The 12,671-nt window shown below is 38.3% G+C and overlaps 1 protein-coding gene and 1 long non-coding RNA gene across 5 annotated transcripts in view; one reads left to right on the forward strand and one right to left on the reverse strand.

Moving 5' to 3' along the window:
• The window catches only part of Kibra (WW and C2 domain containing protein kibra), a 52,063-nt gene that overhangs the window by 24,174 nt on the left and 15,218 nt on the right, over window positions 1-12,671 (reverse strand). For 2 of the 3 annotated variants that reach the window (XM_078187690.1, XM_078187692.1), the window contains 2 exons: window positions 12,108-12,217; window positions 8,627-8,721 (listed from right to left, as the gene is read on the reverse strand). In XM_078187690.1, coding sequence (XP_078043816.1) covers window positions 8,627-8,721; window positions 12,108-12,217 — 205 coding nt within the window. Of the gene's footprint in view, window positions 1-8,626; window positions 8,722-12,107; window positions 12,218-12,671 lie in introns of those variants that run through there. The other variant, XM_078187693.1, reaches the window with a different exon arrangement.
• On the forward strand, window positions 4,005-7,202 carry LOC144473639 (uncharacterized). 2 transcript variants are annotated; one of them, XR_013494618.1, is made up of 4 exons: window positions 4,005-4,451; window positions 6,022-6,076; window positions 6,152-6,254; window positions 6,331-7,202. It is a non-coding gene; the product is annotated as an uncharacterized LOC144473639 (long non-coding RNA). The 2 variants fall into 2 exon arrangements; XR_013494617.1 differs by lacking the exon at window positions 4,005-4,451 and having other exon boundaries at window positions 5,106-6,076.

A 12,671-nucleotide genomic window follows, 5' to 3' on the forward strand; every position in this document is an offset into this window, starting at 1 on the left:
TTCTATATTATAATTAATAGATAATTATTAAGATATTTGTATATTTCTATACTATAATTAATAGATAATGGAAATATACAAATACAGCTATTTTTAATTTTCGTCTAAATATTAAATACTTTGAGTTTAAAATTATTTACAGTACCCCTTTAACTAAAATACCCTATAAATTTAGAAAACTGAACAAAACATTATACTTGTATATTTCTATATATATTAGCAACAACATCTATCTATATAGAAACACTAGAAAATAAAAATACAGAAATACGATACTTTATTAAATTTTCGTTCAGATATTGGTAACAATATAAAAGTTACTTTCGGTCGACAATTATGCACACCACCGTAGGTATGCCATAGCATGTGGCCCGTGTACGTACGGCGTCTGTCTGTGCGCGCGCGCGGCAACCGGAATACGAGGATCAAAGATATAAAGGTGCGTTCATATCTGTCGGACGAGTGCGTCGCGGATCGAACGGAGCCCGATGAAACGAACAGAGCCGAGCTTGAACTACGGACGCGGACACGGGGGAGAAGAGCGGATGAAGTCAGGTTGCGGTGGCGAGGCGAGCGAAGCTGATATGAATGGAATGCGATGCCATTATCGCGGTGTACATACCGATAACTCGATGCCCCGTTGCGAGTGAAGGTGTCTGCAGACGAGCAAAAAGCCTTAACTTGCGAGCAATTGCCTCACACGCTTCTCCGGCGATTCTAGAAATCTTACGGGTTTTCGTTTGATTTCATTTCGACCAGGTAGAACCGTACCAGAATCAAAAAAAAATCCCCAAACAGATCTTTAACAGATCGTAATCGTTTTTCCGACAACGGGTATTTCGATAAGTCTCCGTGGACACGGACTCGTAATGTAACCGAGGCATTCCGAAAAGACGCGTCCATAAAAATGTAGGGTTAGGTAATACACCAAAACACCTATCGAAAATACGAGGATGGAAAATACGAAGCAAAATAGATTCAATACTAGGTTTACGTAATCTTTACTAATTCTTCAATTCACGATTATTCGGATTGTATAGATGCATTTATTATTACTATAATATTTATTATTTGGTATTACTATTGTATTAATCATTATTTGGTACTACTATTGTCTTTATTATTATTTACGACTACTATTATATTTATCATTATTTATTATTACTATTATATTTATTATTATTTATTATTACTTCAATATGTAGTGACTCGCAACGATATTCGCCTATTTAAAAAAATGCAACAACTATTTAAAATTGGTCTAAACGATTTGAATTTTAAGTTATAACAATATGTTACTTGCAGCAAATATTACAATAGCATTCGTTAAATATCAGAACAAATTTCTTACTCTTACATTTATAAATTAAAATAAAATAAGAGATTTTAGTGCTCTGTAAATCTAAAGTTCAGCAAGATAATCGTTTCGTGAGCTGGTATGCATTTAAGCCGCATTTGCCCAAGGTTATCGCTATTTATTGAGAGTAATGCATTCCGTAGTAATTTATCTTCTACGCGTAGGTATCCGCGCGGTTGTACGCATGCACGTTACGCGCCGACCAAAAAGAGAAATGGTGAAAAATTTTGCGGCGCCGACTTTGCTTTCGCATTATTAACAATTAAAGACCGACAACAACGACGGGTAAATCGGTTCTTTGCCCCTATCTCTCACTGTCTGCTCTCCATATATTTTCCAGACCGATTTAACGAATCTTTTAAATTGTAAAACGACAGAAATTAAAACCCGAATCTTCTCGTTCGCCTGTTACCTGTTATCTGTCACACCTGTGTAGTCGGTTGACGAACATACCTATCACACACAGCTACAGTTTAAGCGACTAATGACACAGGAATCTCAAAAATGTTTACATCGATCTTGATGCTGTTATCTTAATGCGTTCGAACTGATTAGTAACTCGGTATCAGCAGTCGATGACGACATAATAATAATAGCAATGTTTACCTATGTACGTTGCGCTTAGATCCGCGGATCTTATGAGTTCGTGGATTGCGTGACCGTAAATTATACATTCAGAATAATGTTATTAATGGACCGAGATCCATTTCTTTTTCGTTTTCTTCGTAACTCGTTTTCTGTATTTTATGATCTACGTTGCAACTTTGATCAAGTATACGCCGATGTTGCGTGCACAGATATATGGTTAGCGTATATAAGCATAATATATAGCTAAATATCATGATCCGGTTTCAAATGTATTCCTCTTAATTTATTTTTAATCAAAGGATAGAATATTCAGTTGCCGTAATTAGCTGCATAACTTATTTAGAAATTCTGCGAAAGTGTAAAGTTTACACTGTAAAAATGTGACCTAAGATATATTCAGAGCTAGGTAATATTTATAGAGAATATATTTAAAATACCATTTTAAGTAATAGATTCTTAGAATTTTAAATTCATATTGAATCTTAATTTTTGAAAAAATAATCAATTTATTAGCTTGACAATTGAATTCCAAGGTGTTGAAGGTTTCTTCTAATACTTTGGTTCTGGTGTTCTCGATTCGATATCAATTTCAACTCAAATATCGTTAACATGCTCGGCTCGAGACATAACAGAATACGAGAATAGAATGCTCATTGTGCCGATTGTCAACGTACTACAGGAAGATTGATGCGATTTTTTTTTGCGGATTGGTCGACCGAATGAAGGTTAAATAAGGCGAACCGTAAGCGAGGCGGTGGTACCCGGCTTGTTTTCTTTTGAAAATCAAGTCCCGGCATCGGTCAGTGACAAGCGAATAATGACGATTATGATGACACATAGAACGCGCGAGAAGGTACACGAGCGAGATGCAGATAGGACAGGGTAGAAATAGAGAAAAAGCGGGGGAATGAAAAGGACGAGGCCGAAGGAGGAAGAAAAAGAAGAGCAAAGCATGAAATTCCACTAGTTGTCTAAAAATAGTCTCTTACAAAAGAGAATAATAACTCGGGTATGTATACATCTGGTCGCTGGGTAAAAGCGTCGGCCTATTTATGTATCGCCCGGTGGAGATGGAATCCCGATCCCTTCGCGTGGTCGTTAACATTGTTTGCCCCTGGAAGAGAGCCGTAGGAATGTGAAAAGCTACGCTGCTGGTAAATGGTGAGCAACAACGCTGTAAAGCCGGTCGTGCTCCTTACTGCACTCTCTATTTTCCTCCGTAGTATTTTCGAAGCAAATTGTTTCGAATATTTGTAGAAGAACACACAACTCGAAATACAATCGATTTCTCGATTAAACCGTGCAAATAGACGATCGAAAATCGTTGAACGTTCGAGCCTAAAAAGCGAACGTGATGGCGTTGATCTCGCACGAGGTGCCAAAAGGCTGGCGATATAAACAAAAGATCTACGAATATAAATAATGCTTGCGAATCGAGTATAGTCGGATTTAAACGATTTATAAATATCTCTTGGTAGCTCGGATAAAGTTAGCATATTATATCCCGTAGATCGGCACACACACACATAACACGTGTCTTGTTAATTAACTTCTATTAATTCAATATACATTACGGGACGTAACCTACTATTGTGAAAAAAGTTGTCGCTGTATCAGAACCTTTTTTTTTCTTTCCCCTGGATTCCACGCATGCATATTCATAAATACATTAAGGAACCTCGGAGAAAAAGTTGGACAAGAGCATTCTTCTCCTCGGAATCAAATAAATCGAGATGAAATATGAACCTGTAGAATCCAGTAGTCTTCGAATAATTCAATATGAAAAAATATCTACACAGTTTAACGATATCCGTAGCAGTATCGGGTGAAATTTGAAAGGAGAATATTTTAGGATTATGTTAGGTATCGAGTTTCATGGTATCTGTATTTTCGAAAACGTTAAATTTGAATGAACGACGTTTAAGAATTGTTCAAGAAGAGGTGTATCGATCGATTTGCGATAGAGTAGATCGACTCTGTCGATTCACTACACCGTGCTTCGCTGTTTCCCCAGTTCGCTGTTAGCTTTGGCTGTTCAATGTTCGCACTCGTACTCGCAGTCCGCGTACCCGCGCGCTGTTTGCTGTTTGCGCACCGTTCTTCGCGCACCACGGAGCATCATCCCGACGCGGTACGAAGCGACACGAAGCGACGCGATGCGACGCGGCGCGACGAGCCGAGTAGCATCGAAGGACAGAGGCACATCCGCCCGTACGGGGAGGATCGTGCGCCATCGGCAGGCGTCGTGGATTTTCGTGAATCCGTCGTGGGTCGCCTGGGGGCCCTACGAGCGTAACGCCGGTAGCCACTACGCCAAAAGGGTCGCATAGCGCGAGAAGAGAAAAAAGAGAGATAAAAGGACAGAGGGAGAGAAAAACAGAATGAAAGAATCAGGCGAGGACGAAAGATCCAGGCGGCCCGAGGTCGGAGAAGGAGAAGACAGAGAGGGCACGGGTAGAGCTGGCATCTTTTCTTCAAGATGCATTCAGACTTGGGACAAGAATCTGTGAGCCACGGAGATCAGATCAATACCCTCTCGGCGTACTCTTAACGTTCCATCCTTGATGAGAAAGTTTCCTTGTTATTCAAAACGTCTGATTGCTAACGAGAACAATGCGATCGTGGCGTCGGACAGCATGAGCACGTAGAATAAGGCTGCCGACACGTTGGGCTAATTTTTTCGTTCGTTTATACAGGGTGTCCTATCTGAAGGAACGCGCTCGATTATCTTCTAAACTATAGGTCATTTCAAAAAATATTTTAAATAGACCTAACTCTGTTTTTAACAAAGATGACCCTTTAACAATTTGTATAATATGTATATAGATCGACAAACTGTTTTACTTCTGATTAAAAGTCATTAGTCCCGTTAATTTCACACTGTACGATTCGAAAATGCCGTAAATTAGACGAATCGCTAGTCTTGTAAGAAAGAGTCGGAATAAGTGGTCCGCGGGATGGATCGCGCTGACTCGAGGTAGATGCATAGGGTTCCCAGGGGATCCAGGGTGTTCCACGGGATCCATGGGATTCGCGGGATCCACGGAATCCACGAGCTTCGGGGGATTTCGACGGGGGGGAAATGGGAGGAAACGGGGGGATGATGGGTGTAGAGAGGGGCGGGAAGAAGGTTCGAACGGACGCGAACGCGGACGGGAGACATTCCAATCGTCCGTGGCAAGCTTGCCTACTTTGCTTCGCTCGCTTGTCTGCTTACTCTTTCGTCAAGACATCGGTCGTACTAAAGTTGACAAATTTTTCCTTTATTTGTTCATAATGAAGTCGACCTGTCAGCTCAATTTCAATTATTCACGGCTGCTCAAAGATTTTTCTGCCTCGAGGAAATATTATTATTATATTTTCTAATGTGGTATATCGAAGCACGTGTACGTATTACACGTAGTTCAGGTCGCTACCATAACCTAAAAGCAATAGTGATTTTTTCGTTGGAATATTTCAAGTCTGACACAAAGTCATCTTGTTAATATAAAGCTTGATTTTGTCACAAAGTTCGTCGCTTTGCCACATTGTTTATCGAGTCTAGGATTTATTTGGTCCGTATTTAGTATGGAGAATTAACATAGAGAGTTATAAAAAAATGTTTTTATAAAAGCTGTTTGATATAATGAAGCACGTTGTCTGGTGTGAATATTTTTTTAATAGTGGAGTGGTCGATTTCAAGGTTATGTTAATTTCTGTAAATAGGACAGTTATTACATACGGTTCTTTGTAATATTATAATAGAGAGTTTCGAGCTAAATTAGACGAATTTAATATTATCCAAATTAATTATTAGTATGAATTAAATATTACTATTTAATGCCATATGGGTTGCGATAAATTCCCTGTTATCCCTGCTTAAAAATTTTGCACCAGCCAATGTGCCCCATCGTACCAAATAGCATTTGTAAGACAACTTAATATCCATTCTGAGATATTCCGCGCGTTTAGATTCGAACGGGACACCCTGTATAGAACCGCCGCGCCGCCCACCGTCAGTCCGCGCGATTTACATTAATAGTGTGTCGATTTCTACTTGCAGAGAGTCACGATATTTCTCGTTTCATTTCACACAGGTTATCGGTGGCCAAGACTGATTAGAGCTAATCAGCGGCGAAACATATGCGAAAGGTAAGCTGATGCTTAATTAATTTGCGTTATTATGCGATCGCATACTTTCTATGTATACATATTAAATATGTACAGCGGCTGCTTCTACCCGATGAGTAAAATATTTTTAGAAGCAGCTCGTCTTGACAATATCACCAAACACCTCGGGAACGTTCCCAAAATTGTATTTGCATCTACGGTGGGAAGCAAAATTATTTGTACACCTTTGATAGCACCTTTTTCAAAGCTGGTATAAATGACTGAAATTTTTACAGATGCTACAGGGATTAGTTCCTCAATTTTTTAAAATTTACTACTACTTGAAATTATAGAAAGAATACAAACAAATCTCGTTTCTCAACTATTCCATCTGAGCCAAAAGGATTTGTAAATGTACCATAAATGGGATGAAAAATATATTGTCAACACTGTTACCATGAATTTTTGTACAACAAACGAATAGATATTATTGTATTTTCTTCGTCGACCGAAGAAATTGTTTTTAATTAATCTTCTCTATACACGCGGCACCATGGCTGACTGAATATATTTATAATTTATCTTGTAGGAACCTGACAAGAGTATGCGGTGTAGTACAACGCTCGTCGTACAAATATTTATTTGCATAAAACGCAAGCAACCATTTGACAAGCTGTGAAGCTCGCGCATAAATGCCGGATTTCTAAAGGATTTTCTGTAAAAATGTTGGAGAACTTTTATCTAGATTTCCGCAAAAGGCTCGAAGGTATGAGCGTAACTTATGATTTAAAGTATCAGGATCTGCAACTTCCACCGGCGGTGTCATAATCGGTTTTGTATCTGTCCGCCTGAGTCGACAAGCGGTACGAGAGCTGAGTGAGCAAAAATAAATGGCAATTAAAATTCCACTCGCGTCTCAGTGCCCTGTAGAGAGACGTGAAGCGTTGTAGAAACGAAAGAAAAGGAGCGGAACAGAACGGAGCGAGAGGAAGCGAGAATGCGGGGATGATGAAGCGAGAGCAAGGCTCCGGCGAGCGTTAGCAAGCGAGAGGAAGCGAGAGAGAGACAGAGAGAGAGAGAGAGGGGGAGGTAGAAAGGAACAAAAATTCGAGAAACGTGGTAAACAGAGAAGGACAATGTGACTGTACACAGATGCATGTGCGGACAGGGGGGGGGGGGGGGTGCACAGACCTGGCCGGTGATTTTAAATATTTAAATCAATGAACGAAAGAATGAGATTCCTCATACCGCCGTATCAAAGAAGAACAATAATTGTTTTTCTAAAAGGAATTCTTATTTTTATACTATACTGATTATACATATATACTGATGTGCAAAATATACCACATAGAATGTATTTTTGTATGTCGAAGAAATATTATATACAATATATAATGAACGTTCTATTTTGCAGAATCCACAAGTGAAATACTTTCATATAAATGTGACCAGCAAGCGGACAACCCTTCCGCGAAACAGAAAGCTTCGAAGGCAACATTGTACCCACAAGAAATTACGGAAAATATATTTCGTATCGCAGCACGCGTAAACTGTAGTCCCGGCCGAGTGACAGCGACGACATCGGACACCGAAGCGACGAAATATTTTAAATATATTAGTTAATGCGAGGCTAGTACGCGGGCCGCGTATATGTCATTCGTGGGCAGAACCCGTAAACTCGTCAGAAAATATCCGCGTTGACGTTTTTATTCGCCCGGTGTTTGCTTCATGACTTCGAACTTGGCAGTGAGGCACACAGCCCGGAAGATTTGTACCACATTCCACGGTGATTGCATAAATTGAACGTAGTGCACAAAAGTGGTTCAACGAATTCAGTTATGGGCGGTTAGGGGACTCGGATATCGGCCGCGAATCGATCATAGGGTATACAGCGATCGTGTGTTATAATTTTTAAATATGTTAAGAACAAGCGCGACGCACGGTGTGTGAGAAATTGTTTGCATCAATGTACATTTATTAATTTAAAATTTTTTTCTTTCCAATGACTGGAGGTGACGTGGCCACGAATTTGTTATAAATATTATATATTGACGGAACGATTCATTTTGCAAACGTTCTAATTATTTAAAGCGCATTGATACTATGGAAATTTAAAAAATTAAATGACCATCGAACGGGTCAAGCGGGAAATATTTATTAGATTGATTCGAAGAGTATTCGATCGTACCTTATGTGCATAACTTCTCTTTACAATAGGTATGTACATACTCGAGCAGTACCTATATGCACTAAATATAATAACATATAAGGCACTAAAAATCGTCACCGATTGTCAACAATTATAAAAATATGCCACAAGAATTTTAGAGAATTTACTGGTTAATTATAACCAATTATAGACACTAGTGTCTCCTATTAGGTTTACCATTTGGTACAGTAATACTGTTATTATTAAAAAATAATTTTTTTAAGTTTCAATGACACGAATGAAGCGTTGAAACTTAGTTTTGCACTTAAATATCCATAAGTACAACTTACTGTATCGTGTAGTGTATCTATCATCGTAAAATCACGTGTGATCATTAAACAATACTACGTAGATTTATTATTATAAATGATCAGAAAACTTACCTCGAGTACGTCTTGTGCGGTCTGGAGATATTCGCGAAGCATGGCCTCCTGAATGGCGCGCCATTCTTGTCTTGGATCTTCGAGTTGCGTGGTCTCTGAAACAAACAAATTCATCGAAAAACAATAATGCGATGATTTCTGTGCCTGTAATAAACGGTAACCCAAAGCATCGATTCACGTGTCTATAAATAATTTGTTTCGCAATTTATTCGTCGTACCTATTGTGTCTGTAGGCACAATATTGTACGCACAATGCACGCACTTAATTATTCCATGTACGTGTATACGTATTATAATATCCGTACATGTAGTAATATGATAATACATGGACGCGTGCAATAATTCAATTATGCCTCCTACTTGCTTTTGATAATTCGCAACATACATATCGTCCAACGTACAATACTATACGACATGTTTTAACCGTAATATTTGCGCATAAATTAGTTTATTACGTCGCGTGACGTCCCCGAGATTTTACCTGTCTCCGATTTGTGCCAGACCGACAGGCAACGTTAAAGAAAATATGTTATACCTTGAAGAATGGTATAACAAATAATATAATAATATAATAGTAATAATGTAGCAATATTTAAATGCGTGAAGCAATTTTAATTTCTTAAAACTTACTTTATCTTAAATAAATAATTAAAATAGAAATGCACAAATCCCTGGAGAATAATTATTTTATTATTATTGTTATACATAAAGTTCAATATTCTGATACAATCGCTGAAATACTATATATATATATATTTAATCCTTGCACGTGCTGTTTTTAATACCTAATTATTAATTAGTGAAATGTTGAGTTAAATGTCCTATTATTATTAGTCGTATCCACTGCCTTCTCAAATCTGGACTTTCGGGAGTCTGTAATTAATACAAAGCAAGAGACAATAAATAATCAATAATTATTTTGCAAGCGTGACGGAGAACACCTTTTACATTACAATTGATAATAAACGGTAAATATTATAATGTAAAATATTAGCAGAAAAAATACTTACTGAAGAATATTCTTAACTTTTTTGGTACAATCTTAAAACTCCCCTTAAACCACCTGTTATCACTTTTATTTCACTGCACAGTGCGAATCAGTGACAGACAGAATACAAAAATATGAGGAGCACTGCGATTTAGATTTATAAAGGGTTTACTTAGCAGCGCAATCAATGCAAGGGGTGCGAACACAATGCGTTTCATTGCTAAGCAAAACCTTGCCAAAAGTCGACTTATTCCTCCATCTTTTCGTATTCCATCTGTCAACGCTGACGCGAATCAACGAGGGTCTTCGCGTCGCGTTACTTACCCCCACTCCTTCCGTTTGAAGTCTAGCTTATTCTTCTGCCCCCAGGGTCAGAATTAAAATTCTTTTACGAACTTTACAAATGAAACGACCGTTGCTGTCTTGATCTGTACATGTGACGTGAAGTACATACTATACCAAATTTTCGTCGACCGACTCTTTGCAAGACATATTTTCGAGTATTTCTTCAAGATCGAGCTTTTCTCTTCTTGAACAATTCTTTTCCAATATCAAATTATTTTCCTCGATTTTACGAGGAAAAATCCGACGTTCTTTTTTTCATTTTTCTAAGCGAGGTACAATGAACATTCCAAAGTTACTATTATTTCTTTGAAGTTAATAATATATAGGTAATTTCTATATATTATTATATTTCTATATATGTAACATATTTAGCTGAAAAATATATAATAAGATTACTTCAAACACTATCTTTTCTGCAATGAATATCAACGTACACGTGCAAGGTAATACTGCTAGAATTTGTGTAATTAACATTGCTAAAATTATATTGGAATTACAGAAAACTAATAGCAAAAATTAGAACTAACATTGGTCTTTATTGTGCAAGCCGATATACAGTCGATATGTCGATAATGTATCGACAAAGTGTATCGAGCTTCCGTTCGATTTCGAGTAACTTTTGGAACACCCTGTACATCGTTTCAACAGACGGCCCGCGACGCCCGATAGCCGGAAGAGTCAACCTGGTGTCCAGCCATTGTCTGTCACTAGATCTGCTTAGTCTTACTCATTCATCCTTCAGGCCACGTGCATCCTAAGACCCTATCGTAAATCTATCAGAGACCCTAGAGCCCGGTCATCCTTCCCGAACTCTTTCTCTCTCTTTCACGAAAAATGTGTTGCCACCAGCACTGGTCCGACCTGACCTGTTTCGCGCGCCCATGGCACGACAGTCATTCAGAAAATCGAAGGAACAATTGAACCACCCGGTCATCCCTGTCTTCAAATAGTATATTATGTTAGCAGGTGTAAACAGATCATCGAATTATTCAGGCAAACGGAATCATAGAGAACATTAGGCATATTGTTCATAAAAGGTCCATACTCCAGTTCCTCTACATTTTAGTAGAGGAACCCCCGGCCATTCTTTGTAAGCCCGGGGAAACATTAATCGATAAATAAATTCCCTAAATCCTCTACATTAGCGAAGCTAAGTCCATTGACCTTTCAGCTTTTGTTATCTCGGAACGATTTTTATCGGCAGCGATTATTCTTAACAAAGACAGCGATCGAGGCCTTCGGTCCTTGTGAACATCCCCGGCTTCGACACGGAAATAGTCGAACACGCCACCGTGTCCTGTAAACGCTACCGCCAGAAATAATCAAACGGGACAGTGATCTCATCTCAGACAGTGTCTCAGGTGTCACCGCGACAACAGTACTTCACTAGTCGAAGCTACCAGCATAATCAACGGAGATAACCGAAGGCCCAGTATCGCGTCGCACATGCCCGGTTGAAGCTGCCGCCGAAAGATACGCTCATTCGAACACGAACTTACAACAGGCAATAGTAGTTATGTTTACTAAGAATGATAACGTGATTTCGTATAAATAATTTTAATTTAACCGATATAAAATTCAGTTCAAACAATTTTAATTTAACTGATATAAAATTCAGTTCAAACAATTTTAATTTAACTGATATAAAATTCAGTTCAAACAATTTTAATTTAACTAATGTAGCTCAATATTGCGAGATGGTTTACACGGTCACGCCGTGGCCGATTTTCATAGTCTTCGCTGCGAGGCGGAGCTCGAACACGTGCTCTGCTTCATCATGGCGGATAGTATTTTTGTTAATGCAACTGTTTCAATTTTTCGTTAAGCAACATGCCTATAAATCTCCACGAATATGAAGAAGAATAATTTGATTTTAGGAAAAGATGATTCAAGAAGAAAAATACACTTGATGAAGAAATCATTTGCGTAGAATCGCCTGTCGAAAATTCGAAGAGCATGTAGCACTTCCTATGTACAAGTTCTACATAAGCCCAATGTACAGATCAAGAAAAGATTGGCCGCGTTCGTAATCCGTGTTTCGTTACTCTTTGCAAATGCGCCGCGCGCTTCTCTATGTCGTAAACGTGTGGAAACGTGTAGTCTTGTTATAGCTTATAATAACGTGTAAAAAGGAAAAATAATACGCACGATTAACATGATTAATGTAGTATGCACCCACATGCTTGTCATATGCCTCCTCCCATCCAAGTGGCAGCTCGTTCCCAATGCAGTCCGCGAACGTCTGAGGTTTCGTAAATCTGCAAATTAAGAAATAATTGCTTGAAAACGCTTGTCTAACGATGTGTTCATGAAAAATTGCTGCAAAAAAAGATTAAATTATGAAAATGTACTACTACAGGATATACCGAAAAATTCTTACATATATACGCGTGCAATATCGATGCTATTAATTATTAAAAAATCAAGCGATTATTTATGAAGAATATTATGAATTGCAGAATTCCTTTATAATCCCACCGAATCGACAGAATAATCTTTTTTGCCGAATCTCAGTTTTTGGTATCGTCTGGGTTGGTTTTTATTGCATCGCCCACGATTTTTTTTTTATTAACGTTGTTATAAACTATTCACTTTTCGTCGCCAGTAATTAATTGTTTCAGAAATGATTGAATTTCTGTATAATAATTAAATGAATTTCCTTAAGCTGATGGAGGATCTACAAGTCGAGTTTCTTGACATAGCAAAGCTGTT

The sequence above is a fragment of the Augochlora pura genome, chromosome 7, assembly GCF_028453695.1.
Source record: "Augochlora pura isolate Apur16 chromosome 7, APUR_v2.2.1, whole genome shotgun sequence".
NCBI lineage: Eukaryota > Metazoa > Arthropoda > Insecta > Hymenoptera > Halictidae > Augochlora > Augochlora pura.